We start from the raw sequence: 27,847 nt of genomic DNA, 5'->3' as shown, positions 1-27,847 counted from the left end.
ACCCTAAACAATCATAGTAAGTAGAGCGGCCTACATTTTGACCATCCCATGAGCCTTAGTTAGTTTAATTATTTGTTAGCGTGTTAGACTAGATCTGGGAGACTTGTGTTCAAATCCCTGCTCTTACATACAAGCTTGCTAGATTATCTTGGACCAGACATACTCTCTCAGTCTAACCCATTTCAGGATTGTTGTGACAACAAAATGGAGCAGGGGAGAATGTTTTAAGCCCCTTTGGGTCCCTGTTGGGGAGAGGTGTTGGGTATAAATGAAACCACAATCAGAATTAAGCCATTTGTTGGATCGGTGTGATCTTATTGCGCAGAAGTAGAAAATGCAGAGATCAATGTATTCACTTTGCAAGGGCTCTGTACCTATGCAATTTTGCAGCAATTTTTGTTTAGGTCTAGAATTTCTGATCTATATGAAAAGCTCCTCAAAGTGTTGTGTATGTTTGTAGTCTGGACAAGGCACAAGGAGGAAATGGTGGTGGAACGGAGAAGTGTATTCATGTAAATCCTATGGAATTCTTTTCTTTTCTTTTCCCAGCTTTGGGAAAGGGAGTTGGAACTAGGATATTCCAGTTAGCCAGGGCTCTTATCTGAAACGTAATTACACCATACTTTTGCTGCCGTTTGAAATGTACTTACACCCTATATGACACAGAACAGGCTGACCTGGGTTATAACACTGAATGCTAAGCATCTTAGAGCAACTCATGTACAACGCCCACAGCTTTCTTCTGAGTCTGCTCACAGCCTTGTGGACTAATCCAGATATCAGAAGACAGCCGGTTCTTGTCCATGTGGCTTTTCTGGTCAACCACGAAGAAACTCTATGGTGTGTTGCAACAGACGGCTATCAGAATAGCTCCCCAGCAATTGGTAATTGTGCTATGTTGATGTAGCAGGCAGAGGCATAGCAAAGGGGGAAAGCGCCCAGTGCACCAGTGCGTCCTCTGCACCCGCCCCACCCAGGAATGCCCCTGTCCTGCCCCGGAATGTCCCCACCACACCCCCACAGGGGCGCGCCCCCAGCGTGTCACCTCCTTCCCCCTTGGAGCCACGCCTCAGGCAGCAGGATTATGGCAGAGTTCCCCATTTTTTAAGGAAAGAAATGTTATGACACCGACTTTTGGCCTTCTGTCGCTAACTTTCGTTGTGAATGGCATGCCAAGGGTGAACTCTCCATGTGCCAGCAAGCATGCAACTGGATGCGCATAACTGCCTCGGGATTCCATCTGAGACATTGAAGCTCAGCAGTTGCAACTAACAATGCTTGAAGAACCAACTGCTTATGAGACGTTTCAGAGGTGGATGACTAAGCTTCCGAATTTGAGCATATTTCCAATCAAAGAAAGAAATGTGCCTGGTTAGGGATACTAGATGCAAAAGAGAATTTTCAGACATACAGCCAGACTGTGCAATCCTATGCAAAGTTACTCCAATCTAAACTGATTGATAAACAGCAAGCACTGTGTAGCTGTAGGGCAGGGGTGTAGCTAGGGTAAATGGAGCCCGGGGCAAAATCTGTTTAAGCCCCATTTGGGCAGCCTCCCTCCCCCACCACGACCAAACAACATTTTTTGCACCAGGTCATCTCAAAGTCACCATTGCATTATAGAACATGGCCCAACACACAAATCTGAACACACCCAGGGCTCCCTAGTTTAAACAACATTGAAAGTGATGCTATTTTTTAGGGGAGGAATCCACCCTGAAACAGCATCACTTGCAATGTTGTTTAAACTCTGAAACCAAGATTCTCCCTTTCTGCAAATCCACCTTAAAGGGGATTACTCTGGACTCCCTAGTTTAAACAACATTGAAAGGTGATGCTTTGTTTCAGGGTGATTCACCCCATCATTTTCAGTATTGAGAGTTGACAATTTTCTGGGCTGTGTGTGATGGTCCTGAGTGTATCTTGTTCCTAATGTTTCATACTGCATCTGTGGCTGGTATTTTCAGGAGGTGTATCACAGAGAGAGAGTCTATTATACACTGTGTCCAGCCTTCTCTTATAACAATTCTCTCTGTGATACACTTCTGAAGATGCAGAAAGCCACAGATGCAGGCGGGAAATGTTAGGAACAAGATCTATCGAACCATGACTACACAACAATAAACCTCTGACTACCAGTTAGTCTCTGGTTTTGAAAGCCTTCAACAATACTTTTTTAATATTTTTTTTTAATCTAGGGAGCCCAGATTCTCCTTTAAATCCCACTCAAAGGAGATTTGGTTTAAAGAAGAACAAGGAAAATGTGAGGTGCCTGTCAGGGGGGGCAATGTTTAAGCTAACAGTACCGTAAACTTTTAGTATTATCTTCAGAAGACTCTCCTGATTAAACCACCGGTTTGGTGAAGTTGGATCAGGAAGCTAAAGTTATGGACCCTCAAAGGAGATTACAGCCCCATCTGCATTGAGCTCCCATTGGAAACAATGGAGATGGAGCACCTTTTGGGGGGTCCATAACTCAGACCCCTGAGCAAACTGCACCAAGCTCCCTGAGTGCTATCAGACTATCCTTATGATACCACCTAGGTTTAGTGAAGTTTGATTCAGGGGGGATCCCAAAGGAAGTTATGGACCCTCAAAATGGTAGCCGTTTACTATTAGCTCCCATTGGAAATAATGGAGTAATAAGGGTCACCCATTTGTGTGCGGGTCCCATAGCGTTGGACCCTGAACAAGCTTGCACCTAGCTTGGCTGGTATCATCAGGAGAGTCACCTGGCAATAGTCTGAAAGTTTGGTGCTGCTAGCCTAAAAACTGCGCCCCCTGCAGGCCAGAAATGGGAAAAACCCTGAAAAATAGAAAAAGCCACTAACGAACCTGCAATTTTTGCGCCCACCACAAGGTGGCGCCCGGGGCACTTGTCCCCGGATGTCCCCATGGTAGCTACGCCTCTGCTGTAGGGCAGCCAAACTTCGGGCGATTCCCCACGGGCGGTTAATTGCGTGATACTCACATGGTAAATCACACTTTTAATCAAAACTCCCCACCGCTCAAGTGCCAAACACAGCTTCAGCAAGGTTCTGGCCTGTGTTCTCCCCTCATCACGCGTTTTTTCTGAACCAGCATTGAAGTGCACCTTTTAGCCAATCAAGCGCCAAAGCCGGTTTGGTGGTGAGATACGGGACAGACGCGTCTTATTGTTCCTGCCCTTAGAGGCTTCCAGCCAATCAGAGCTCAGTGGGCTGTGCGCTGAGCGTGCACAGTCTTTTTTTTTTTTGCTGTGCGCTGGGCATGGCTACATAGCAACGAAATAACATCGCTATGAGACAACAATTTGTAAAAATTGTTCATATGTGCCTACATAGCAACGAAAAAACAAAAATAACAATATGAATTTTCAAACAGAGGCGGAGTAATGTTCCCGCTCCTACCCAATAGCCAATCAAATTCACAGCTACATAGTGACGTAGTACGTAGCTGCATGCAGAAAAAAACAAAAAAGGTCCCACCCCAACACAATGTGACAGCCAATCAGGATGAGGAAGAACGCACTCACCGAGCAGATCACGTGTTCGTGGGGAGTGTTACATTGCTTGAATCCTTGACAGACATCAGGGGAGGGGAGAATACATGTTAAGGTACTGTTTCTTTTGATACCTGGATGTATCCACCTTTAATTTCTCAGTGGGGATTCGTCCTCTAGGTGGGGCCTGAAAACTATTAATGGAACTACAATTGATTTTCAGACTACAGAGATCTGTTCCCCTGGAGCAATTAGCTGTTTTGAAGAGTGGACTCTATGACATTGTGCCCCATTAAGGCATCTCCCCTCCTCAAATTCTACCCTCCTGAAGCTTCACCCCCAAATCTCCAGTAATTTTCCAACCTGGAGTTGGCAACCCTGCATTGGACTAGATCAGCCTATCCTGTCTCACAGGGCTGGTGTGTATGGATAAAATGGAGAAGGGAGAATCATGCGTGCCTCCCTGTAAACAACAGGATAAAAGTAAACAAATCATTCCGTTTCAGTGGATTCACATGGCAAAGGACAGCACTGTGAATCTCCTAATATGATAGATACTGAAGCTTAAACTTTTAATCCAATGTTTTTAATTTAATCCAATGTTTTTAATTATCTGAAAAACCTGGCTTGCTGTTAGTGAGCAAATGTCACCTTCCAGGGAGTTGTCTGTTTCCTCAGAGTCAGAGGCGTATCTAGGGAAAATGTAGCCCAGTGCAAAATCTGGGTCTCCCTCCTCCCCTCATGGCCAAACAACTTTTTTTGCACCAGGTCATCTCAAAGTCACCATCACATTATAGAACATGCCCCAACTCAGGGGAAGGAGGAGGGGTGTGGGGGGCGATTTTCCACCCCCAAGTGACTAAATGGCCATAGCCCGGGAACATTTGACCCCATATGTCCCCCTGGGTGGTACACCCCTGTTTAGAGTCCAGGGTTCACAGCTCTTGGCTGGTTTACAATGGTGGATAGGGTGACTACTTCTCCCTTTCATTTTTTAAAAATCCTGATCGAGAAACCATTTCCCTTGATTAGGACTGGATTTTGAGACTGGCCACATTGGGAAGATGGTGGGGCTCTGATCCCCAGGCAATGGCTGCCTCTGATCCCTGGCCTGAACCCACACAGTAGTAGCTACGACTTAATATCCCAACCTCTCTGTGCAGCAGTGACATTCCCATGTCAGCCGTGGCCTGCTGCTGCAGTGGTGACTTCCCCTCCATCGGACAGAAGCCGGAGGAAAATGAAACTCTTTTGTTGCTTGCTGCCAGACCGGGATTGCTCAGATAGAGAGTTGGGTGTGTGTGTGTGCCTGATCGCTGCTCTCTATTGCTGCTGCCTTTGCCGTCTGTGGCTTCAAGCAGCCTCTGTCTCCACCTGCCCTGTGCCTGGGTGCTTTGGGAGGAGGAACTGAGGAGGAGGAACTGCTGCCATCTGCCCAGGAAGAGATACTTCCAGATGGCATTGTCCTGAGCCCTGCCTCCCTCCCCCCGCCCCCAACAAAATCTATAGCTCCAATCCTCAAGTCATAGAGCTTCCCAGTAATGAGCAGTGAACAAAATGTATTTTGTATCGGGGGCACTTCAGTCTGTTCTTGCTGAGTCCTTTTGAGCCCTTCAGTAAATGGCTCTGTGGCCAGGGAAGCTTGCTTTGTATTCTGCTTGGAATAGGACTCACCTAATATCAAGCATCTGAGAAGTACTACCTTAGGCCCCTTCCGCACATGCAGAATAATGCACTTTCAATCCACTTTCAGTGCACTTCACAGCGGTGCAGAATAGCAAAATCCATTTGCAAACAATTGTGAAAAGTGGATTGAAAGTGCATTATTCTGCATGTGCGGAAGGGGCCTTAGTTTCCCACTCAAGGCGATTCCTGCCGTCCTGTTACCCAACTGCTGCATCAGAAGTCATGCCCCACAATCCTTTTGTCCTGCCGTCTGAGTTGTTAGACACGACGGTAGGACCTGGAATCCAGGGGATTCGTGCATTTCACCTTCAAGGTTGCATGTGGGATCGTTAATGGGGAGAGATTGATGCCCGCGTGGAAAAGGTTAATGGCTGGTGTTGACAGGTTCAGGAATGTGGTGTTGCCAGTCAGGGGACGGGCCCAGTTCCCAGATGCTCAACCCAAGAACCTCTTCGGGGATTGTTTTGTTTTTATTGCTCAAGCTTTGTGGATTTGTTCCCATATGGGACAGGTTGGGGAGCCAGTTCCTACGATTCTCTCTGTGGGTTCTGAACCTGCCACACCCACTGCAAGCTGCTTCCAGCATTCAGTTGTGGGCTGGAAGGTTGAAAACAAGGTGTGTGTGTATATATACACATGCCAGTATACGCCAGAAGGCACACACCCACATACAGGTATATACATGGACCTGTGCTCAGTAAAATGCTTATCTGTGCACATTGGCATAGACACTGCTATCAATGGACCTACCACATGCAGCTTCTGTAGGGGTTATTCAGGGGTTGAGGAAAACCACACACATGCCTATGAGTTTTCCCAGTGAACCAGCTGGGTCCTGGTTGCTCCAGGCTAGCCCAATCTTGTCACCTCTCAGAAACTACGCGGGTGTGTGTGTGTGTGTGTGTGTGTATGTGTGTGTGTGTGTGTGTGTGTGCGCGCGCTCTGGTTAGTACTTGGATGAGAGACCACCAAGGAGCCCAGGGTTGCTATGCAGAGATAGGCAATGGCAAGCCACCTCTATTGCCTTGAAAACTTTATGGGGTCACAATAAGTTGGCTGCAACTTGACTGGACTTTCCACCACCATTTTCAGTCAGAAAAGTGGAACAGGGGGAGAGGGGGACTTCTTCCTTCCTTCCATGCTTGCCACAGTTGTGATCTGAATTAGGAACCGTTTGGGAGGGAGCTGAGGGGAACCTGCAACCCTTGAGTGACGTTTACACTCAGGACACAGGGTAGGGATCCTCTGCAATATATGAAAAGGTCACTGTATTTACATATAGGGTGCCGTATCCTCTTAAATGTGAATCATGTTCATTGATGTCCTATAAGCATTTTCGAGGGTTCTCATCTGTGGACTTTTCAGTAATTCCTTAATCACCATGGCACAGAGTAGTATGACTGCAGTACTCTGCTCACAATTGAGTTTGATCTCGACAGAAATCGATTTCAGGCAGCTGGCTCAAGTTTGACTCAGCCTTCCATCCTCCTGAGATTAGTGAAATGAGTATCCAGTTTGCTGGGATTAAAGTGTAGATGACTTGGGAAGGCAATGGCAAATCACCCTGTAAACACAGTCTGCCTAGTAAATGTTGTGATGTGATGCCACCACCCCATGGATCAGTAATGACCCAGTGACTTTACCTCACTGATCACATTCTCTGAATATGTTGGCAGCAACTGTGAAATTGCTTCAAGAAGGATAAAGCAATAGTCTTTACTTGGGCACGTAGATGCACCCTGAGTTAGGGGTGGAGAGCCAGCGTGGTGTAGTGGTTAAGAGCTGGTGCACTCTAATCTGGAGAACTGGGTTTGATTCCCCGCTCTGCCGCTTGAGCTGTGGAAGCTCTTCTGGTGAACTAGATTAGCTTGTGTACTCCAACACATGCCAGCAGGGTGACCTTGGGCTAGTCACAGTTCTTTGGAGCTCTCTCAGCCCCACCCACACAGGGTGTTTGTTGTGAGGGGGAAAGGGAAAGGAGTTTGTAAGCCCCTTTTAGGAGAAAGGTGGGATATAAATCCAACTCTTCTTCTTCTTCTTCTTCTTCTTCTTCTTCTTCTTCTTCTTCTTCTTCTTCTTCTTCTTCTTCTTCTTCTTCTTCTTCTTCTTCTTCTTCATGTAGGCGTGTGACCTCCAGTCTTAGTTTTCACACCTACACCACACAAGTCTTAGGCCCCTTCCGCACACGCAAAATAATGTGTTTTCAAACCACTTTCACAACTGTTTGCAAGTGGATTTTGCCATTCCGCACAGCTTCAAAGAGCACTGAAAGCAGTTTGAAAGTGCATTATTCTGCATGTGCGGAATGAGGCAGAGAACACGCAGTAGTGAAGTGTTAATGAAAGCAATGAGGACAAAGCAAAGCACATCGAAAGACATTTGCGCACGCATTAATCCTCATGCTTTGATAATTCAATGCAGAAGCATTCTCCCTTGTGCGTGGCCCCCATCACAAGAGGCACACAATGTGAGAAACTGTTCTGAAAAGCATGTTGTGAAGACTCAAGGCCATGATAATATTCATCAAACAATCGTACCAGTTGACGAGTAATGCATGCATTTTCCCACAATTGTTGCGCAGCAGCATTCCTGGAAGGCTGACTTCTGTCTTGTCATATCCTGCCCCTCCAGATGTGGCACAGTTTACTGAAAGACCTCCACTCGGAAAGATCTCTGCTCATCTTGTATTATTTTTATATTGATGAACATCAGTGCAGCCTCCGATTTCATAAGAGAGGATGACTATACTGGTTTATAGCATTCTTCACTGCTTGTCTGCCTAACTAACTACTTGTCAGGTCTCCTCACTAGCACTAGTCTTATAGCCTTACTAAAGCCAAAAATGTCTCTTGTGCAGTGGAAACTGGAATGCCCACAAGGAGGATTCCCTGCATGACTCTCAGTGGAGGGACCTCATAAATGTAATGGAGTATTATTAAATATTTGACCATCTCACAACTCTTGTACACAACTCTTGTACACAAGCTGATTGACTGGTAATGTCAGGGGCTGAAGGGGAAGGAGGGAGGGGAGGTGGTGAGAGCTGGCATGCAAGGGAGGGGCAGGAGGGGGCCGGTATCTGGACATGGCCCACCCACCCTAGCGGAGGGAGAGGGAGGGGAGGCATGGAAGGGAAGGGGGGAGGGAGGGGAAGCATGCAAGGGGAGGGAGGGGTGGCATACAAGGGAGGGGAGGGAGGGGGCCCGGCATCTGGACATGGCCCACCCACCCTATTATCTGCCTGCCACTGAATTGTTGCTGAGTTCTTTTTGCTGACTTAAAAAAAAAAAGAGTAGGTACCGGTATATTGGATGCTATTGTGATATACATGCTATTGATTACTTTTTTCCTTTTTTTAAAGTGTCGGGTATTATACTGGTATACATATTAATGATTACTTTTTTTACAAATACTCCACCCAAAATCTGCTGCTGGTCCTTGGGAAGCTGTAAGATAACACAGACAGATGCAGGTGGGGAGATCCAAAAATTCACATCTTCCTATCCATGCTGTGTTGAAACCTGCTCTGAGTTCGATCTTTCTGGAAAGATTATACTGAAACAGATTCAGGAAGAAATGTTGTGAGGCAGGCAGAAACCCAGAAGGTAGATGATTACACAACAGTGTTGTGCGGAAACTTAAAAGAAAATAAACTTGCAGTTTGGGTCATGGGGGTATGAAGTTAAACATCTGCATGGCAGCAGCCTAAATTTCATAGCCTCAGTGCTTCTGCAAATAGCGTATCCCAGTGGTGCATTTTAATGATCTTATCTCACCAGTGCTTATTATATTAAGTGGCATGACACAAAGGTGCCTATGGTGAAACATTTCTTCCAACCCATGCCATCAACAGAAAGGCTATGCTAAATAATCATGTAGGAAATAGGTGAGGTGCATGACTGAGGTTTATACTGCCACAGTGGTTTACCCATCTATTTGGTCATTGTACTGAATGGCTTTCCATGGACTTTCTCTCCATCTCAACACACAAACACACTCCGGTTCAACATACTTTTATGGGGATGCATAATACACACACTGATAACTGCGATCCTCGTGTTACCTACAAAAGTGGATCTTGTGATTCACACCCTAACTTTTTACCCAAACATGTGTAGCCTCAGAGCAGTCATAGCTGCATGCAGAGATTTTTGTATCTCTGCATATAGGCATAGAGATGTGTACATGCGTGCATACTCTAGTAAAGTGTACACCTCAGTGGTATGTGATACATCAGGCCTTGAAAGCAGCTTTCCGCATTCACTTTTTGCATGTTTTTGTAGCATGTTAAAATTTAATCTTAAAATTTCATCTATGTCATATTCTCAGTGCATGAAGTGGGGACGCAATGGTGGGAAGGATTAGTCGTGCACAAATGGTATTCCCCACATTTATAAACAGAAGTTTGTCATGCAACAGATCAATCTCATAAGGAATAATGTTTATTAGGGGACATCTGTCCTTTACTCTGTGTGACACGGGGCCCAATGGAAGTACTTTTGCATTAATTTGGGCCTTTTATGCCCCTTCTGCACATGTAGAATAATCCACTTTCAATCCACTTTCACAATGGTTTTCAAGTGGATTTTTCTATTTCGCACAGTAAAATCCAGCGGCAAAGTGGATTGAAAGTGGATTGAAAGTGCATTATTCTGCCTGTGCGGAAGGGGTACTACTTACTGGTGTTTTGCCCCAACTTGGTTGCTGTTTGGAAGTGGGTTTTCCCCTCTACTTCCACACAGCATTGTGGTACTTCTGTGCAACTCCTGGGTTTCCTCCACCTTTTGTGCAATCTTCCCCAAATCTACTTTGCTGTACTGTTTGGGAAAGATTACAGCAACACTCCATGGTGGCAGTAATGTGGATAGCAAAGTCTGTGTGTTCCAGTCCTTGTTCACATCTGTGCCATTTCCCCCGCCCCAGTCCCACATCACTGCAGGAGTTGGTTTTTTGGTTTGAATTGACAATTGAATGTTGCTATAGCATTATAACATTATAGCAATCTATCTATCAGGCCCTCTGAATTCTCAGCTTTCATTTTTTAAAAAAACAAATAAGTCTCTGTACGTTGCTTGATTCTGATATGCGTTTCCTCTTATACCTCCACAGTAATAGTGGCTAGAGACTTACTTGTCCATACATGAAACCTGGGAATTTAGGAAACCTGATAGACAGACTGCTATAACGTTATAGCACTACATTGATATTAAATTGCTAATTAAAAATGCTGGGAATGCTACTACGGGGACAGGGGAAATGCAGGGAAATGTGCATTTCTGTGTTGTATCACCAGCTGCAGATTTGATTCTTTGCTTTTGAACAAGCATTTTGGTTGCCTTCAGATCAAAAGGCAGTTTGCTATAAGGTTGGGTGGTCGTGTGGGCCTGAAAACCAGCAGCTCTTCACTGCATCCTTGAGATGGAAGGCTGCTAAGTTCTATGGATGGCTCGGCCAGTCAGGCTCTGCCTAATGAGAAGTGGAGCAATCTATTCCAGGGGGTGGCTGTACAGATAACAGGATAAGGACCGGATGGTACTTTGCTTCCAGACCAACGTGAACTTTGCTTACATTTCTTTTGCCTATGAGAAGTGTTCTGTAAACAGATGTGTGAGCTCAGAAGAGCTTTGCTTTCCGTAAAACCAAACAGATGCCCCATCATCTGGATCTTTTCCTGAGTGCTATAATAGCGGTTTTATTTAAAAGCTTTTGTCACTTTTCCGAAGTCTGTTCCTTGCAAGGAGAAATACTGATCTTTCAAACTTATATGTACTTTTGAAAAAAGAAAAGTTGCAATCTTTTCACTGTTTGCCTTCTTCCTTTTTTAAAAAAACAATAAGTCATGTCCTGACTTGAATTAATTCTCCATGCAGCTGGTGAAATATGCAATCACTGGATCACATCGCCCTAATACTTTCTATTCTCCTGAAAAATAATACCCGCTGGTTGTGATTTATTAAATAGATTACTGTGCCTGTAATTGCTTGTGCTCATTGGATCTGCAGTCCTGTGCGCAGTTTTGCGGTGGCTTCAGTGGGATACAAGCAGCTTAACTGTATGCAGGAGCGTAGCCCTGATTTGTACGTAACAGTAGCAAAGGTCTGATTGTGAGGGTGCTACAAAGGGGCCACCCACAAAGCAGATTAAGAAATCTTCACTCCAAGGCAAAATAGCAGGTATGCGGAGAAATACGTGATTCCCAATTTACTCACCAAGAAGAAAGAAAGGCCCACCAAGGCAGAAGCAGGATTTTGCACGTACCCTCCTGGCAATGAAAAGAAGGGTGTAGGCGAGCTTTAGGGTTCAAGCTGTTTTCCACATAAACCTAGATCCTAATGAGTTCCTACCCCGACCTAGAAGGCCCAACCTGATCTCATCAGATCTTTGCTACTAAGCAGGGTTGGCCTTGGTTAGTACTTGGATGGGAGACCAGCAAGGAAGGGCAGGGTTGCTATGCAGAGGCAGACTATGGCCAGAGGCGTAGCAAGGGGGGAAAGTGCCCAGTGCACCGGTGCGTCCTCCAGCCCTGCCCTGCCCCAGAATGCCCCCAAAACACCCTTGCCACACCCCTACAGGGGCGCACGCCCAGTGTGTCGCGCCCCCTCGTCCCCTTGGAGCTATGCTTCTGGCTATGGCAAACTGCTTCTGTTTGTCTCTTGCCTTAAAAAAACCCACTATAGGGTCACCATAATTCCACGGTGTCCTTGTGGTATTTTCCACCACCACCTGACATACAGTGACATACATTGGGTTGGATCCAGTCGGCTTTTCAACTGGTGAAAAAGGAAATAAGGCTGTCCCCATTGACCATTGAAAAGGCTATGCTGAGGATTATGAGACCTGAATGAACCAAAGGTGTGTGGGACAAGGGCTGCAACATAGAGGGGAATTAGATAAGATTGGGTGAAACAGCTGTCTGGATCCAGTTCACCATCTCCAATTCCTACCCTCCTGTGGAGAAGCTTTAAGCTGATAAGATAGCTGCCTCCTTCATAGTTTACGTGCCTCTTTGGAAAGAATTAACTAATACTAACGGAGCTCGTCTAAACAGGTCTACTCAAAGGTAAATTCCATTTTACCCCCCAGGAAAGTGTTCTTAGACATGCAGCTTAAGACTGTCACAAAGGACCATTTGAAGACCCCATGTGGTTGTGGGTAAGAGTGTCAAAATAAGATAAGGTTTGATTTCATATTCTTATTAGCCTCTGTAGGTGAAAAAAGACATTGCACCTGTCCTTTCCCCTCCTAGGGATAATAGCAGTTGGAGAGGAGCTCTGATCCAAATTGTAGGTCATGGGAGTGCATCTGCTTTGTACGATTACACACTAAGAAATCCAGTCATGGATTCTACAGGGATATTTTGACTCTTATGAAATGTACAAGGGTGCCTGTTTTCAAGTTATTATGGGAGAAGGTTGAAATGTTCTGTCCCTATATTTCTATTGGTAGCATTTTTTGGTTTGGTGTGACTCTATACTGTGCCAGTAGCATCTATCTTACCTTATGCTGGAGGACGTTCTTCAGTTTCAGCTCTTTTGGCTGAAGGAAGGCTTCACAGTTTGTTCAGTGGAGTAGTTGGATAGATTGGCATCGAACCAGTAGCATTGAAACAAGCAAGCATACATCTTTCACCTAAGTTCCTATTAGGTATCAGGAAACAGTATGTGTAAGATTACTGGATGTGTACAGCATGGCTTGCATGCTGTCCTGGAATGTGATGCTGTGGCAGAAATTAGCATGTTTAATTTTAGTTATCTTGGCCAAGTTGTTGTTCTGTTTTCTTGCCTCTGGGCAGTGTGTGTCCATAATAATGCTTGCCTCAGGGTAGCCTCTTAGGCCTTTTCTGGTTAGATGGGTAAAGCATTGTGGTATGTCATAGGATATGTCCACAACATTATAAACTTAGATTGTTTCTTCACCAGTTGTCATTGGCTGTTTCCACATGGCAAAATTTTACCTGTGTACCATTGTTTTTTTTTAACCTGGATCTATTGTATCCCGGTTTCTCCCTCCACACAGCTGCCCATTTCTTTCCAGGAGCCAAGTTAGGTCTGGTAGATAATACTCCAGTTTGTTCTGCACGAGCCTGGGTCTTTTGTATTTACACTGCAAATACATCCCCGCACGCGCAAGATTTGGTGTTCTGATTGACTGTCGTTTTGAGGTGGGAAAAATAAACTGGTTGTTCCCCCATGGTGTTTGCATGGCAGCGGGGTCAGCCCGGGATATTTGAAAAATATTTGAAAATCCCAGGGTAAGGGAAATATTGTGGGGCAATGCCAGAGCAGGCCCACTTTAGCACCGGGAACCGTGCAGAATTCTTGGCTGCACAGGGATATTTTTCTTGCTCAACCTAGAATCTTTTGACCGTGCAGAAATGACCATTGATTTGGGAACTGTAGTTTGGTGAAGGTACTGAGCTTTCTCTGTTGGAGATACCTAGCCCCACATACCCTTGGTGGAACTGTGATTTCTTGAGCAGAGAAAATGACCATCAAACCAGCCTGGGATTTAGGTATTCCCTGAAAGTGGATGACTGCCTTCTAGCATCTTTTGAGCCACTATTGGGTAGATCTGAGGAGGAGGGAGTATTGCAGGATTTGATTTTCCTTCCCACACATTTTCAAAGCATGTGAAAGGGTAACGTACAGATTCTCACATGCATCTGTGAGCTCAGGATCAGGTGTTGGCAGCCCTTCCAGATTCATTTTAATGGCACGTCAGGAGGATGCTGTGCCTGGATCTACCCAAGTCCTACTCATTTACAAAATGAGAACCATGGTAATCAGTCTTACAAGATGGGGTGGGTTTTCCAGGCTGTGTGGCCATGGTCTGGTGGACCTTGTTCCTAACGTTTCGCCTGCATCTGTGGCTGGCATCTTCAGAGGTGGCTGTGCATCTTCAGAGGTGTATCACAGAGGGAAATATAGCAGATGCTATGCTCAGCAAAGGACAAGAGAGACCCACCCCCTCACTTCTGCAGGAGTCTATCGCATACCCTGCAGCTGTAGAAAGGTCTACATAGGAACCACAAAATGCAGCATTCAGACTCGTATTAAGGAGCACAAAACCATCCCGAAAAATCTGCAGTTGCAGAACATGTCTTAAACAAAACTGGACATAACATTTTATTTGAAAACACTGAAATTCTGGACAATTCAGAAGGTTACTTTGTCAGACTGCAGAGGGAGGCCATTAAAATTCAAAAACACCAAGACAACTTCAGCAGGAAAGAAGACACTCTGAGAATTAACAAAGCTAGACTACCAGTACTTAAAAACACCAAAAGCAAACCCCAAGGGCATTCTAAGTTCATGAACAATGGACTCCACCCAAACACAGGATTTGTATTCACCAATACTGCTGCTGCTGCAGGGCATGAAAAGGTGAATCACACACTGGACTGATAAGCCCCACCCACAATATAATACTATCAACCACATCTTTGCGTAACAAGTTCTACCCAAACACTTACTGATTGGTTCCCCACCCTGGGACATAGACAATATATACCCCAAACATTCCCTTCTCTCTGGGTACAGTGTGTAACAGACTTCCCTCTGCGATATACCTCTGAAGATGCCAGCCACAGATGCAGGCGAAACGTTAGGAACAAGATCCACCAGACCAGGGGTAGGGAACCTGCGGCTCTCCAGATGTTCAGGAACTACAATTCCCATCAGCCTCTGTCAGCATGGCCAATTGGCCCGTAACGGTGAGACTTGATAGGTATTCCTGAGTATCTAGGCTTGCAGAGACCTACAAACTTTCCCTTGGACCACACAGCCCAGAAAAACCAGCATAACCAGTTGAATCCGGGCCCGGTGAAAGCCTTCTTAATGCACTGATCTTGGGATGTGTTGCCTAAGAAAAGGTTGAAAAGTGTTACAAGTTGCATGCAAATAGCAACTTTTAATAGCCGGCCTTCCATTTATAGCATTCCAGCCAGGGATAATTTCTCTTCACCACAAAGCTGGAAAAATAAATGCTCCTGGACGTGACCTCTTTATAACCTGAAGGCACTAGGAATTACATTCAAAGAACTTCAGTTCTGCTAATATTATGAATAGGAAGACCTGGCCCATCTTTTTGTGGTTGGCAACACCGCAGCTTAGTCTTTAATGGAAACCAACAATTTCTTTTTAAAGAGTTCAGCTGTCCATTCAGATGCGATGTAAAAAAAAAAAAAAACCTTTCCTGAAGTCTGCCATTGTGTTCTGTCTTGCAAGGGAGCATTTTTTGCAAGAGCCTGGCAAACATGCAGGTTACAAATGTTGTTGTGGGCATTGCGAAATGCAGAAAACGGAGACCGCGATGGCTCGGTTTCAGAGGATTTCAGCACAGCACCCCAAGCCATGAGCAAATTGCCCCTTGATGCCAGTATTTGTCTGCTCTTTATAAACACCTTTCCCTTCAGCCAACAACCACCAGTTCCACCTTTCACACAATCCCGTATTTGTGTTGTGCCCTTTCTCCTCTGTAATTTTTTTTAATAGAGTGGAAAATATGTGCAGCTCTTTCCACCATGGAGTTCCTTTCAACAACAACAAAAAAAGCCAGCCAAGCCAAATGAATGGCTTCTATCCAAATTCAACCCTCCCCAAGTCTTCACAAAACCAATTTTTCCTCACCTTCCCTTCTCTAGGCCTCATACCACTCTAGAGACCCTGCAGACAGTGATGGAAAGTGTACGGGATTTTGTGGGGTGTGTGTGTTTTTTTTCTGAGGAGGGGGGTTAGGAATGTGGTATGCTCAGTGTCCCTTTAGCATGTGTGGCTGCCAGGATGCCTGGGATCGGGGAGAAGGGGTGGATGGCCTCCAATTTACAACTGCAAATTGAAATGACGGATTATAACCAAGGAAGGGTTTGTGCCAGATTTCTGCATTTATAAAAAGTCCCAAGTTCTAGAAAACGCTTACTCAAAATGTTGTTATTTTAAAGGGGGGGGGGGGGGAATACAAACATGCTGGATGAATACCCTATTATATAATGCATTAAAGAGCATTATTTTCCTAATTTATTCCAGTTTATAAAAAAATTGGGCATACCAGCAGAATACTTTTATTCAGGTTACCTGGTGGAGGGGAAGAAGTGGAGACAGAGCGAGGCCAGACTATAACTTGTCAGTTGGTTCTTGGGTTGTGGAGAAGGAGGAGCGCCTGATAGTTGGGAAAGGGAGGCAGGGATTGCTCCATTTTGGTCTGGAACAAGCTGCCAGGACCCTTGGCACGGAATTTCGGAGGACTGCTTGGTCCAGTAGAAAGCATGACTGGCCTTGTTGCTGGAAGTCTTTGGTCCGAGTCCCGGTTTGGCCTAACCCACATCAGAGGCTAGGAGGTGAAGGAACTCCTACGAGCGGAAGAGTATGTCCCACAGCTGCTGGGAAAGCTAAAGTTGCCGCTTCAGTCTCTTTGGAGGGAAGGGTAGCCTATTTCTGGTTGAACAAAGTGGTCATTAAATCAGGAAGTCCCTGACTTGGTCTTTTTCTCAGCCTATTCATTAGGCAAGCCCCCCCTCCCAATCTCAGGCCCCCACTGGCATCCAGCACAGTGTAGTGGTTAAGGTCAGACAAGAATCCCTACTCTGCCATTAGGGCTGTCAGCCTCCAGGCCAGAGATGACTGCTATTGCTATCTCCTACTATTGCAACTCATCTCCAGGCGATAATCAGCTCACCTGGAGAAAATGGCCACTTTAAAAGGTGGGCTCTGTCGATTATACCCAAAGGTGTAGGGAGGGAAAATGGCACCTGGGGTAAAACCTGTTCCAGGCGCTGCCCCCGCGCCCCACTTATCTTAGGTGGCTGTGGTCCCGGGCAGCCTGGCAGGGCGGGGCCTGGTGGGGTGGGGCTGAGGGGGGAAGGAGGAGGGGGTGATTTTCCTCCCCCCATGTGACATGAACAGCAGCCACCGAGGGCGTTTGTCCTCAGGCAGCCCCATGGAAACTACGCCTCTGATTATATCCCATTGAAGTCCCTCCCTCCCTAAACCCTGCCCTTCTCAGACTCCACCCCCAAAATCTCCATGTATTTCCCTACCCTGAGCAGTCAACCTTATCTGCCACGGAAGGTGTCTCCATGACGCTGGTACCTCTTATGTACCTCACAGTGTGGTGGTTGTGGGAATAAAATGGAGGTGGTGAAAATGATATTTTAAGTCACTTTGGGTCCCCATTGGTGAGAGAAGTGGGGAATAAACATCTTAACAATATTATCTTAATCACAATACAGCATAAGCAACATTCTGAAGTGCTATACAAAGCCCTGGAGACTTAGGGGTCTAAAGTCCTGGAGACTTGTGACCTGCTGACTCCTCCACCCCCTTCGCAAAGTTGGGATCCACCTTTGCAAATGGGGGAGCGGGGTTGGTGCCTATGGAGATGGGGAGAACTCACCCTGCTGCCCCTCCTTGGCAAAGCTGGGATGTTTAGGGGGGGCGCATTTTCAGTGTTTGCACCAGGCACCATTTTCTATAGAAGAAGAAGAGTTTGGATTTATATCCCCTATTTCTCTCCTGTAAGGAGACTCAAAGGGGATTACAATCTCCTTTCCATTCCCCCCTCCCCCAACAAACACCCTGTGAGGTGAGTGGTGCTGAGAGAGCTCTGAAGAACTGTGACTAGCCCAAGGTCACCCAGCTGGCATGTGTTGGAGTGCACAAGCTAATCTGGTTCACCAGATAAGCCTCCACAGCTCAAGTGGCAGAGCAGGGAATCAAACCTGGTTCTCCAGATTAGAATGCACTTGCTCTTAACCACTACACCCTGTCTTTGTCTCATGCCCTAGGTGGATTAGTTTTCTAGAGCCCGTTGTATTTTTTTTCACACAACGGGCTTTATTGCTAGTATAATAAAACTGTCTGTCATGAAGTCTCCAAAAGAACCTTGGTAACTGTAGTTGGGTGAGGGGGATGAAAATTCTCCGCTGCAGTCAGCTAGTAGAAGGCATTTGCCCAGGGCTCTCTGCAACCGTTCTATCAGTTCACGTCTGCAGTCTGGATTGTAGGAGCTTTGTTATTTTGGTGGCTTGTGGACACTTTATTTAGGATTGCCAACTCCTAATTAAGACATTCCTGGAGATTTGAAGGGGAGGGGCCTGGAGAAGGCTGGGATTTGGGGAAAGGAAGGGAGGGACGTCAGTGAGTTTAATACTGTGGAGTCTGCCCTCCTAACTGGCCATTTTCAACAGGCAAACCGATTTCTATAGTCTGAAGGTAAGCTGAAATTCTAGTAGATCTTCAGGCCCATCAAGCAGTTGACAATGCTAGCCTTGTATGCCAAGAGGTATGGAGAGAGCCAGGGTGGTGTAGTGGTTAAGAGCAGGTGGGTTCTAATCTGGAGAACCAGGTTTGATTCCCCACTCCTCCACCTGAGTGGCTGAGGCTTATCTGGTGAACCAGATGTGTTTCTGCACTCCTACATTTCTGCTGGGTGACCTTGGGCTAGTCACAGTTCTTTGGAACTCTCTCAGCCCCACCTGCCTCACAAGGTGTCTGTTGCGGGGAGAGGGAAAGGCGCTTGTAGGCTACCTTGAGTCTCCTTACAGGAGAGAAAGGTGGGGTACAAATCCAAACTCTTCATCATCATCATCATCTTGCAAAAGAAGGGGAGAAACTGCAAAAGTGTGGTAGCATTTTCTCTTCCCTCTCCTTACACTCTGAAGGTCACTTTTCCAATGCTCATTTCAGGTGGGTAGCCATTTTGGTCTGCAGTAGAAAAGTCTAGTAGCACTTTAAAGACCAAGAAGATTTCCAGAGAATAAGGTTAAAAGCTCCTTTTGTCATCTATGTAATGAAAGGTGCTTTGACTCCTGAAAGATTATACCCTGGAAATCTTATTGGCCTTTAAGGTGCTACTGGACTCGAATCTTGCTTTTCCACACTGCACATTCCACACTAGGAATGTTTATTCCCATCAACCCTCCACCCCAGTAAATGAAAACACGCATAACAATCTATCCACGCCTTCTGTCCAGCCAGCTGGACCTCCACAACTTCGGTTATTATAGTATGCTCCTGTGTAGAATAGCTGTTCTCCACACGACTGTCTTCCTCTGCCTTCCTCACACCACTCCTTTTGGTTTCTGTCCACCGCCCTGACGCAGGGTGGAGGGAACCCCGTTTCTTTGAAATCCTGATCAATGACAGCTTGTTTTCCAATGCCTCTGTTCGTGTTTCACTGCCCCCACCTCTGTCACTGATTATTTTTGGGTTCCTGCAAGATCTTTGTGTGTGGGGAGCATGAGGGAACCAGAAATGTTGTTCAGTTGAAGGAAGGGGGTTGGGTAGCTTGTGCCTGGGTGGGTGGCTGGGGGAGGAATTTGGTATCTTACCAAAAAATAAAGGCTAGACAGATGTTTGGTGCAGAGAATGATTTTGAGGCTAGTGTGAAGGAAACACCAAAGTTCAGATTGCTGCCTTTCCCGGGCCACACCGTCCCTGGCCTCAGTTTCCCCTTTGTTTTAAAACGGAAGCGCTTTACCGGCCAAGACTGCCTGTCTCTCTCTTTCTGTGTTTGTATGGGAATACAGGGATACAGAAACTCTTTGAAAGGAGATGGCTCCAGGCTGCGGTGAGCTATCATGTTAACAGTTCCAAAGATATCCCCCCTTCTTTCTTTCTTTTTTAAAAACAGAACCGGTTTCTTAGAAACGTGGCCCCTCCTCACACCACAGAAATATGGAGCCATATAAGCGCCGCTGCCCACGAGGGCTAGGAACAATTAAGAAATCTGAAGAGAACATATGGGTTTCGACGTCTCCATCTTGGATGTATCCCAAAAAAAGAAGGAGCCCCGTTAGAATGACCTCCCAATAACCCCCACACTCCCATCCTCTAATGGGGCAATCCAAGGGCCAGGTTCCTTTCTCGTGGTGAGGGAATCGAAGGCATGTCTGCAATTAAGTTGAACTCTGAACGGGGTTTCTAAGGAGGCCGGCGCTTTGGCTCTGGTTTGATTTTATTTTTTTTTACGGATGCTGTCCCCTCATTTTGCAAACATTCCTTTCTGTACCCCCCGCCCCCACCTCCTCCTCCTCCATCCCCAGCACAGCCCTCCCCTTGAGGCAACTGTGTGCCCTGAGCTTGCTGGCAGGAGCGGGCACTGTTTCCTTTCAGTGGGTTACTTTCCTGGTTTCCGTGTGCTCGGACACCTTGGCCTGACGGCGCGTTTATTTTTGGAACACGAGCTTCAAGAGAGGCCCTCACATATGGAAAAGTTTACGGAAATGAAGCCTTTAAGTTAGCTGCTCGCTTGAAATCTCGTGGCTTTAGCTGCTCAGGGCACTTGGCAGAACCCATGGCAGGGAGGGAGAGAGGGAGGGTGGTGGTGGAAAGAACCAGAGTCTTCGCCGTTTTAAAGGGGCCGGGTGCGCAGCGTTTGCCCCCATGCTGGCAGACAAGTCTGCCTAGGGGGAGTTAACGGTGCCAAACCCTAGAGATGAGTTTGCTCACTGACTGACCGGGCAGGGGTAGTTGAGGTGGCGGTAGTGGGGGAATGGACCAAAATCACCGCTGTGAGGAAACTCTCAGTCCTGGTCCTGAAGTCTTTGCGTCCGTGTTTGCACTTGCGGGGCACCCCCCACCCACTCATAACCAGCGCATTGCGGGAGAGCACTGCTGGGACACCTCTTAGCCTTGTTTGTGTGGTACTTGTGCTGGATTAGCTCCCTCAAACTGGCCTCCTGCTGGGGTGGAACCGCACGTCCCAGTGGGAGAAGAAAAATGAAAGATTGGAAGGGAAGAGAAAACCCGAAATCGGCAGCAGGGGCACACAACACGTAGCAAAAGGGGGAAAGTGTGTGTGCGCTCATTAAAGAAGCTATGGGTATTTTGGGGGGGGGGGTAGAGAAGGTGAAAAGTGAGTGATGGGCTGGAAGCGGAATCGAGGGGCAGCTCCGAAAGCCAGAGACACGGAGTCGGCAGGAAAAGGCGCTGCCTGGGCTGTTGTAAATTAGGCCTGTGGTGTTGGGTTCCATGTGGAAGATGTGAGCTCACATTCTACCCCCAGGGTGGTACAGCCCCAGCCAAGTGCTGGCAGCAAGAACATAAGCTCCATTTATCTGGGAACCTGAAATGACTCTTGATTTAAATCATATGGTAAAAAGCACCCAAAAAGAAAGAAAGAGAGGGGGGGGCGGGGACTTGCCTGCTTTTTGAGATAGTTCCAAAGGGGAAATATGAACACGCCCTCGTGCAAGGAAAAGCTTAAAGGGCCAGCATCTCAGCTTCTCTCCCCCAAGGCAGGCTAGAACCAGGGTGCAAAAAAAGGCTCAGTGGGTCTCCAGAACTGGGTCAGTGGTGGTGTGGGGCTGATGGCTTTTTGAAGCTGGATTTTAAATTGTTTTGGAAAGAATTACCCTGTAGGGTAAAGAAGTAGTAAAAGGGACAGAAAGGGGGGGGGGTGTAGTAAATCTGGACCCCAAAGAGGCCTCTCCCTACCAGGGTGCCATTACCTGCCTGCCTGATGCAAGTGAGTAGGGAATTCGGTTTTGTCCCAGGAGAGGTGTCGCTTCTCTTTCCTGACCGACTGAATTTCATACCCTGGTGACTGCGAGAAAGAAAAAAAGGCAACGAAAATCTTGAAATGTTAAAATGCTAAGACCTTGGGATTTGAAAACCAGATCGGGGGGTTATCTCCAATATTTGAGAGACAAGGAGATAGACTTCAATTGGATTGTAGTCAGAGTTGCAACTTCAGGTTGAGGAATTCCTGGAAATTTGAAGGTGGAGCTTTGGGGAGGGGAGGGACCTCAACCAGGTAAAATTCCATCCTTTAAAGCCGCCATTTTCTCCAGTGGAAATCGGAATAGATTGTTGTAGTCTGGAGGTCAGTTGTAATTCCAGGAGCTCTCCAGTCAGGACCTGGAGGTTGGCAACTGTAGTTGTAACTTAACAGATTGATTAACTGGATGCACGCTTGCTGGGGAAGAGGAGAAACTTGGAGTTTCCAGCACAGAAATAAAACAGGGCTTTTAACAGATCTGTCCTTTCTTGTGATCTGACCCTACTGGGATGTGTCAATTCACGGGGGGGGGGGGGGGGGGGGGGGGAGGGATGCAGCATTGAAACCTGGGCAAATAGGCCATATGGAAAAAGCCAAGCTCACTGCAATCGTCTGTGGACCCCATGACGTTTGGGCAGCTTTCTCAGGCTTCGGTATCCAGTTCCAGTTCTGAAACTTGTTTGGAAATACCAGAGCTGGTTGCTGAAAAACAGGAAGTGATGTGTACCCTTGATCATGCTTTTTTCCTTACCACAAAAGAATCCTAACCAACCTCACACACCCTGGGGATTAGACTGCAGAACTTCCAAGTTAGCAGGGCTGATTTCCTAGCAGGCTCCAGCCCCGCTCACCTCTTATTTTGGAAATTAAAGGACTGCCTGTCTTGTTGCTCTCTGCTCTGGTCAGCTCAGTTAGTTATTTAGTTTGCTTTAACCCACCAATCTTCCAAGAAGCTCAGGCTGGCATGCACGGGTTTTCCCTTTCTCCGTTCTACCATCACGACAACCCTGCAAGGTAGGCTGGTGGAGCGCCCCTGATTCCATGGCACCCAGTTGGCATTATGGCAGAGTAGGGGTTTGAATGGGAGAAAAGGCAGCATAGTATCATGTCAGATCTCAGAAGCTAAGCATAGTCGATACTTGGAAGGGAGACCACCAAGGAAGACTCCGCAGGGGAAGACCATGACAAACCACCTCTGCTTCTGCTGGCATTGAAAGCACCTTGCTGGGGTCACCGTAAGTCACTTGGGACTTGATGGGACATACATAAGTAGGGATTTGAACAAGGTTTTTTTTCCCAGAACCCAGTCCAAATCGCTAATCACTTAAGGTACTCTCATGTGCAATAAATGAAGCAAATGAAACTTTTCCTGGCAGGGAAACATGTGGTGGGAAGAGCATCTGCTACATTTCTCTGTGTTAAGCTGTGATTACAGCCACAGGAGCTGGGCCAGTAAAAAGAATAGCAGCCTTATTCCCATGTTTCCTTTCAATCTTTCAATCTGGTTTCTCCCTTCTCTTCAATTCCTAATTTGTTCTGTATTTGCCACGCCTGCTGCTTTATCTGCCCTGCGGTGATCCCTTCCCTTTTTCTTGCATTCTCAGTTTTCCTTCTGGCCAAGATTCTCTTCAGAACCTCGAGGCTTCTTAGGAAGTCCTCTCTGTATTCCCGAAAGAGGGATTGCTCCACTTTCAAATCTTAACCTTCCCCACCCCCCCACCCCGATCTGCGTTAACTTCATGGCGATTTGATTCGTTCTCTGGTGAGACCCACAAAATTATAACAGGCATTATCAGTATCACAGGTGTGCACCCAAAAGGACATGGGTATGACACATTCCCTGGTGCGCGTAGTAATCGTTCTTTAAACGAACCACTGAAGTGGCATCTCTAAAAATAAGGCTTTTCTCCAAGCTTGTCAGTTTCACTGGAAATCACAGAGGGAGAACCCTGTAAGGCCGTAAGCAACCCCTTCCAGAGGCATAGCTGGGCCAAACTGCGCCTGGTGCAGCCTCCCCCCTTCCCACACTTACCTTAGTTCCTTTCCTTTTCCTAGAACTTTTTCAGGCTTAAAATGGCCTGATGGGAACTATACTTGCCAGGAGACCTTGTGAGCCCCAAGGAGACTTTGTGGGGGGTGCCCAGGAGACCTTGTGGGGTTGCTGCAAGGGGGCACCAGGGGGGCGCCTGGAGGGCAGGGAGAAGAGGGAGGGGCCTGGGGTGATTTTCCGCGCACCCCCAGTCGTGCGCCCGGTGCACGGTGCACCCCCGCCCCATTGTAGTTTTGTCACTGACCCCTTCTATATTTTATTGATTTATTCATTTATTTAAAACATTTGTTAACTGCCTTTCTCCCTTGTGGAACTGAAGGCGGCTTACAATATAAATAAAACATTATGAAAAACAACCATGATTTTAAAAACTGTATATCTACCTACGGCCATACCACCCTGAATGCACCTGCTCTTGGAAGCTAAGCAGGGTCGGGCCTGGTTAGTACTTGTGTGAAATTCTCAAATGCATACTATGGGGGGGGCGGGGGGGGGAACCTTCTGTAGAGGAATAAGGATGCTTCTCAGACAGAATGTATCTGTTAACAGATGACTAAAAAAATTGCAAGAAGGTTGAAAGGCAGTTATAAACTACCTGTGGCTGCAAAGGTTTGTAAAACTTAATACCATTGTATTTCAGACAGCTGTCCAGTCTTTCATACATGCAGTCCAACGGCAGGGGAGAGAGTCAAAAGCATTTACACAAGACATGTGAAATTGGTGTGCAGGCAAGTGTATGCTGAGAGCCAGCGTGGTGTCGTGGTTAAGAGCAGGTGCACTCTAATCTGGGGAATGGGGTTTGATTCCCTGCTTTGCCACTTGAGCTGTGGAGGCTTATCTGGTGAACTAGATTAGTTTGTGCACTCCAACACAGCTGGGTGGCCTTGGGTGAGTCACAGTTCTTCGGAGCTCTCTCAGCCCCTCCTACCTCACAGGGTGTTTGTTGTAAGGGGAGAAGGGAAAGGAGATTGTAATCCCCTTTGAGTCTCCTTACAGGAGAGAAAGGGGGGATATAAATCCAAACTCTTCTTCTTCTTTTGTATGGTCACCTGAGTGCCGCAGTCTTCTGACTTGCATGCAGAATGTACATGAAATGGTGTTGGATGTACCAGCAATCATCATGTCCCTTTGGAGAAAGATAGTGGAATCCGCCTCCCCATTCCTTTGGAATCTTTCTGTATCCTGGCAATTTTGAGCAGAGGGGCTGAGCCTCAGTGGCAGAACATCCGCTTTGCATGCAGAGGTCTCAGGTTTGATCCTCGGCATTTTTAGTTTCAAAAAGAGACAGGCCACGTGGTAGGTGATGTGAAAGACCTCTGTCTGAGACTCAGGAGAGTTGTTGCCAGTCAGAGTAGTCAATAGTGGCGAGGAAGGCGGGGTGTGAATGAAGTTAACAATAAGAATTATTATTATTTGGATAGACCAATGGTCTGAAACGGTAGTTTGATGCTTCTCTTCCTACAGTTTCATCTCAAAAGTTTCAAAGTTTCTTCTCTTCTAGTTTTCCATGTCAATGTTAGTTTGGTTAATAAGAGGAGGAAGGTTCAGACTGAGAAACGCTAGAATCTCTCTGTCTCTAGTTCCTCTAGTACAGGGGTGGGCAACTATGGCCCTCCAGATGTTCATGGACTACAATTCCCATCAGCCCCTGCCAGAATAGCCAATTGGCCATGCTGGCAGGGGCTGATGGGAATTGTAGTCCACGAACATCTGGAGGGCCATAGTTGCCCACCCCTGCTCTAGTAGGTCAACGAAGAACAATATAAGCTTTGCAACACTTAGGCCCTTTCCGCACAGGCCAATGAACACGGGTTAAGGTCACCTGAGTGCCGCAGTCTTCTGACTTGCATGCAGAATGTACATGAAATGGGGTTGGATAAAACCCAGGTTGGAGGGGCGGGGGAACTTCGCATGGATCCCGCTCCTAACCTAAGTCGACTCCGCATTTCCCCCCCAACCCGGGTTTTTCAAGAATCACGATTTGTGCAATTCTTTTGTTTTAACGTGCCTTGCAGCCGTGGCCGAGTGAACAGCCCCATGTGGGAGGGACGTTATGTGGCTGCCTTTTTTTTTAACCTCCCGGCTCCCATCTGTGGAGCCACACAGATGCTTCTGGCATCAGCAAGGCTCTGGGGGTGCCTGCGTAGCTGCGCATCGGTGGGAGGCAGGTTAAAAAAAGAGTTGCGCCTTCACAACCCGGCTGATGCGCTGACTGTCCATGGGATGGCCAGCCATGTGAACGGCCCGGGGTGAGGATGATTTCATGTATCCCGCCTGCAGCCTGCTTGTAATTTGCTGTGCGGAAAGGGCCTTGGCACGTTAATGTCAGAACTTACATGAGACAAATGCCAGGATCTAAAATACGCTGTTCTATCTTTATTTTATTTTGCAGTCAAGTCACAGGTGACTTACGACAATCCTGTAGGGTTTTCAAGGCAAGAGACATTCAGAGGTGGTTTGCCATTGCCTGCCTCCACGTCATACCCCTGGTGTTCCTTGCAGGTCTTCCATCCAAATACTAGCCAGAGCTCACCTTACTTAGTTTCAGAGATCTGCTGAGATCAGGCTAACCTAGGGCTATGCAGGCCAGGGCTCCGTCTTTATAAATGGTAATAAAAAAGATCAGTCAACATCTTTATGAATAAAAATATTAAAACAGATACACTCACTCTACTGATTTACTGTTCAGTGAGGACAGAGCTTCACCCAACTTCTGTTTCTCTGTCGCAATCAAGACCTATTGAGCAAGAGAAAGAATGTTGGGAACTGGCTATGTTGTGTATTAACGATTCTTAGGCTAATGGTGTCTGTCTGTTCTTGGTTGCAGGTCTGCATAGCAGAAAGGAAAAGGTGAAGGGAGACGTCTTCTTCCGCAGCCACAGGGCTGCCCGGACGCAGCCATGGGACCATCTGTCTGCAGCAGCAACAGCACTACCCGAGTCTGCTAAGCAGAACCCTGACCGTCTGAGCCAGCGTCGGCGGGCCCCCAGCCATGGCAGGAAACAAGGAAAGGGGGTGCTCTGGAGGAACCCCCCTGGCTCATGTGAATGGCTTCCCGACTGCCGTATACCCTTTCCCTTTCCCTAATCCCCACTTCGAGGTGCTCACCAATGGAGGCTATTTCCGCAGTTTCCCTACCGACCTGCCCAAGGAGATGGCATCGCTGTGTGAGTTACTGGAATTGAAGGGATGGCTGGCAGAGGGAGGGACTGATGCTGGGAGATACGAGTACTGGTTTGATTGGCAGAGTTCTTTCTTGTGTCGAGGTCTTATTTGGTTTGGATAACGTACAGGTAGGCGGTGTGTTGGAGCACAAGGTAACCTTTTCTGGCCACGTGGAGGCACTGCTGCCCTGGCCTGGATGGTCCAGGCTAGCCTGATCTCAGCAGATCTTGGAAGCTGAGCAGTCAGCCCTGCTTATTACTTGAATGGGAGACCGCCAAGGAAGTCCATGGTTGCTACGCAGAGGCAGGCAACGGCAAACCACCTCCGTTTACCTCTGACAGTCGCCTTAAATCTACTGCAATTGGACAGCACTTTCCTCCACGAGAAGCACTACTGGGTGCTGTCTGGTTTCCACCCTAGTCCCTGGAATGATTTGACATGCATGCCGGTCCTAGTGAAGAGTGCAGGGAATCCATTATCGTGGATTTTAGCGCCATCCTACTACTCCAGCGAGCAGATTTTTGAAGCCTTCCTTCAGCCTAATGAGAACTCCTCCAACAGAAGACCCACTTAAGCTGAAGGAAGGCTTCTTAACCTGGAGGAACGTACTTCACCGAAGATTAGATCCACACCGCTGGCCAATAGATGGGACTGTTGGGCATCAGAATGGGAAGTGTGAGTCCAGACCTCATCTTCATCACGAGTTGAGCCCCCTCTCAATGTTGTTAGGTCTCTAAGTACAAAATGGGTATAATGCATCAATTGGAAGGAGACAATATGGCTACAATCCTTTGATCCTGGAGGGTATTGAGGAAGCAGTTAAGCAATAATTAGAATTGGCAGCGGATATGCGGATGAGCATATGTTATTCAGGTGTTGTCTAAATTACAGAAATTGCACAATTCCCACTTGCAGGGTCTACACATTATATGGAAAGGTCATTGTGTGTGTGTATGTGTGTGTTTTTC

General features: G+C 46.9%; 1 protein-coding gene and 1 long non-coding RNA gene across 2 annotated transcripts in view; one reads left to right on the top strand and one right to left on the bottom strand.

Annotated features, from left to right (window-relative positions):
- The window catches only part of RARG (retinoic acid receptor gamma), a 206,913-nt gene that overhangs the window by 48,081 nt on the left and 130,985 nt on the right, over positions 1 to 27,847 (top strand). The window contains exon 2 of the mRNA XM_048490523.1: positions 26,542 to 26,881. Coding sequence (XP_048346480.1) covers positions 26,707 to 26,881 — 175 coding nt within the window. The 5' untranslated portion in view covers positions 26,542 to 26,706. The remainder of the gene's footprint in view (positions 1 to 26,541; positions 26,882 to 27,847) is intronic.
- Positions 1,998 to 14,438, bottom strand: LOC125429417. Its single transcript, XR_007243986.1, has 3 exons — positions 14,280 to 14,438; positions 11,207 to 11,212; positions 1,998 to 2,011 (listed from the first exon to the last, which is right to left on the bottom strand). It is a non-coding gene; the product is annotated as an uncharacterized LOC125429417 (long non-coding RNA).

This window comes from Sphaerodactylus townsendi, linkage group LG03, assembly GCF_021028975.2.
Source record: "Sphaerodactylus townsendi isolate TG3544 linkage group LG03, MPM_Stown_v2.3, whole genome shotgun sequence".
Lineage (NCBI taxonomy): Eukaryota > Metazoa > Chordata > Lepidosauria > Squamata > Sphaerodactylidae > Sphaerodactylus > Sphaerodactylus townsendi.
The sequence above is the reverse complement of the archived record's forward strand: the minus strand, read 5'-3'. Positions and strand labels throughout refer to the sequence as shown.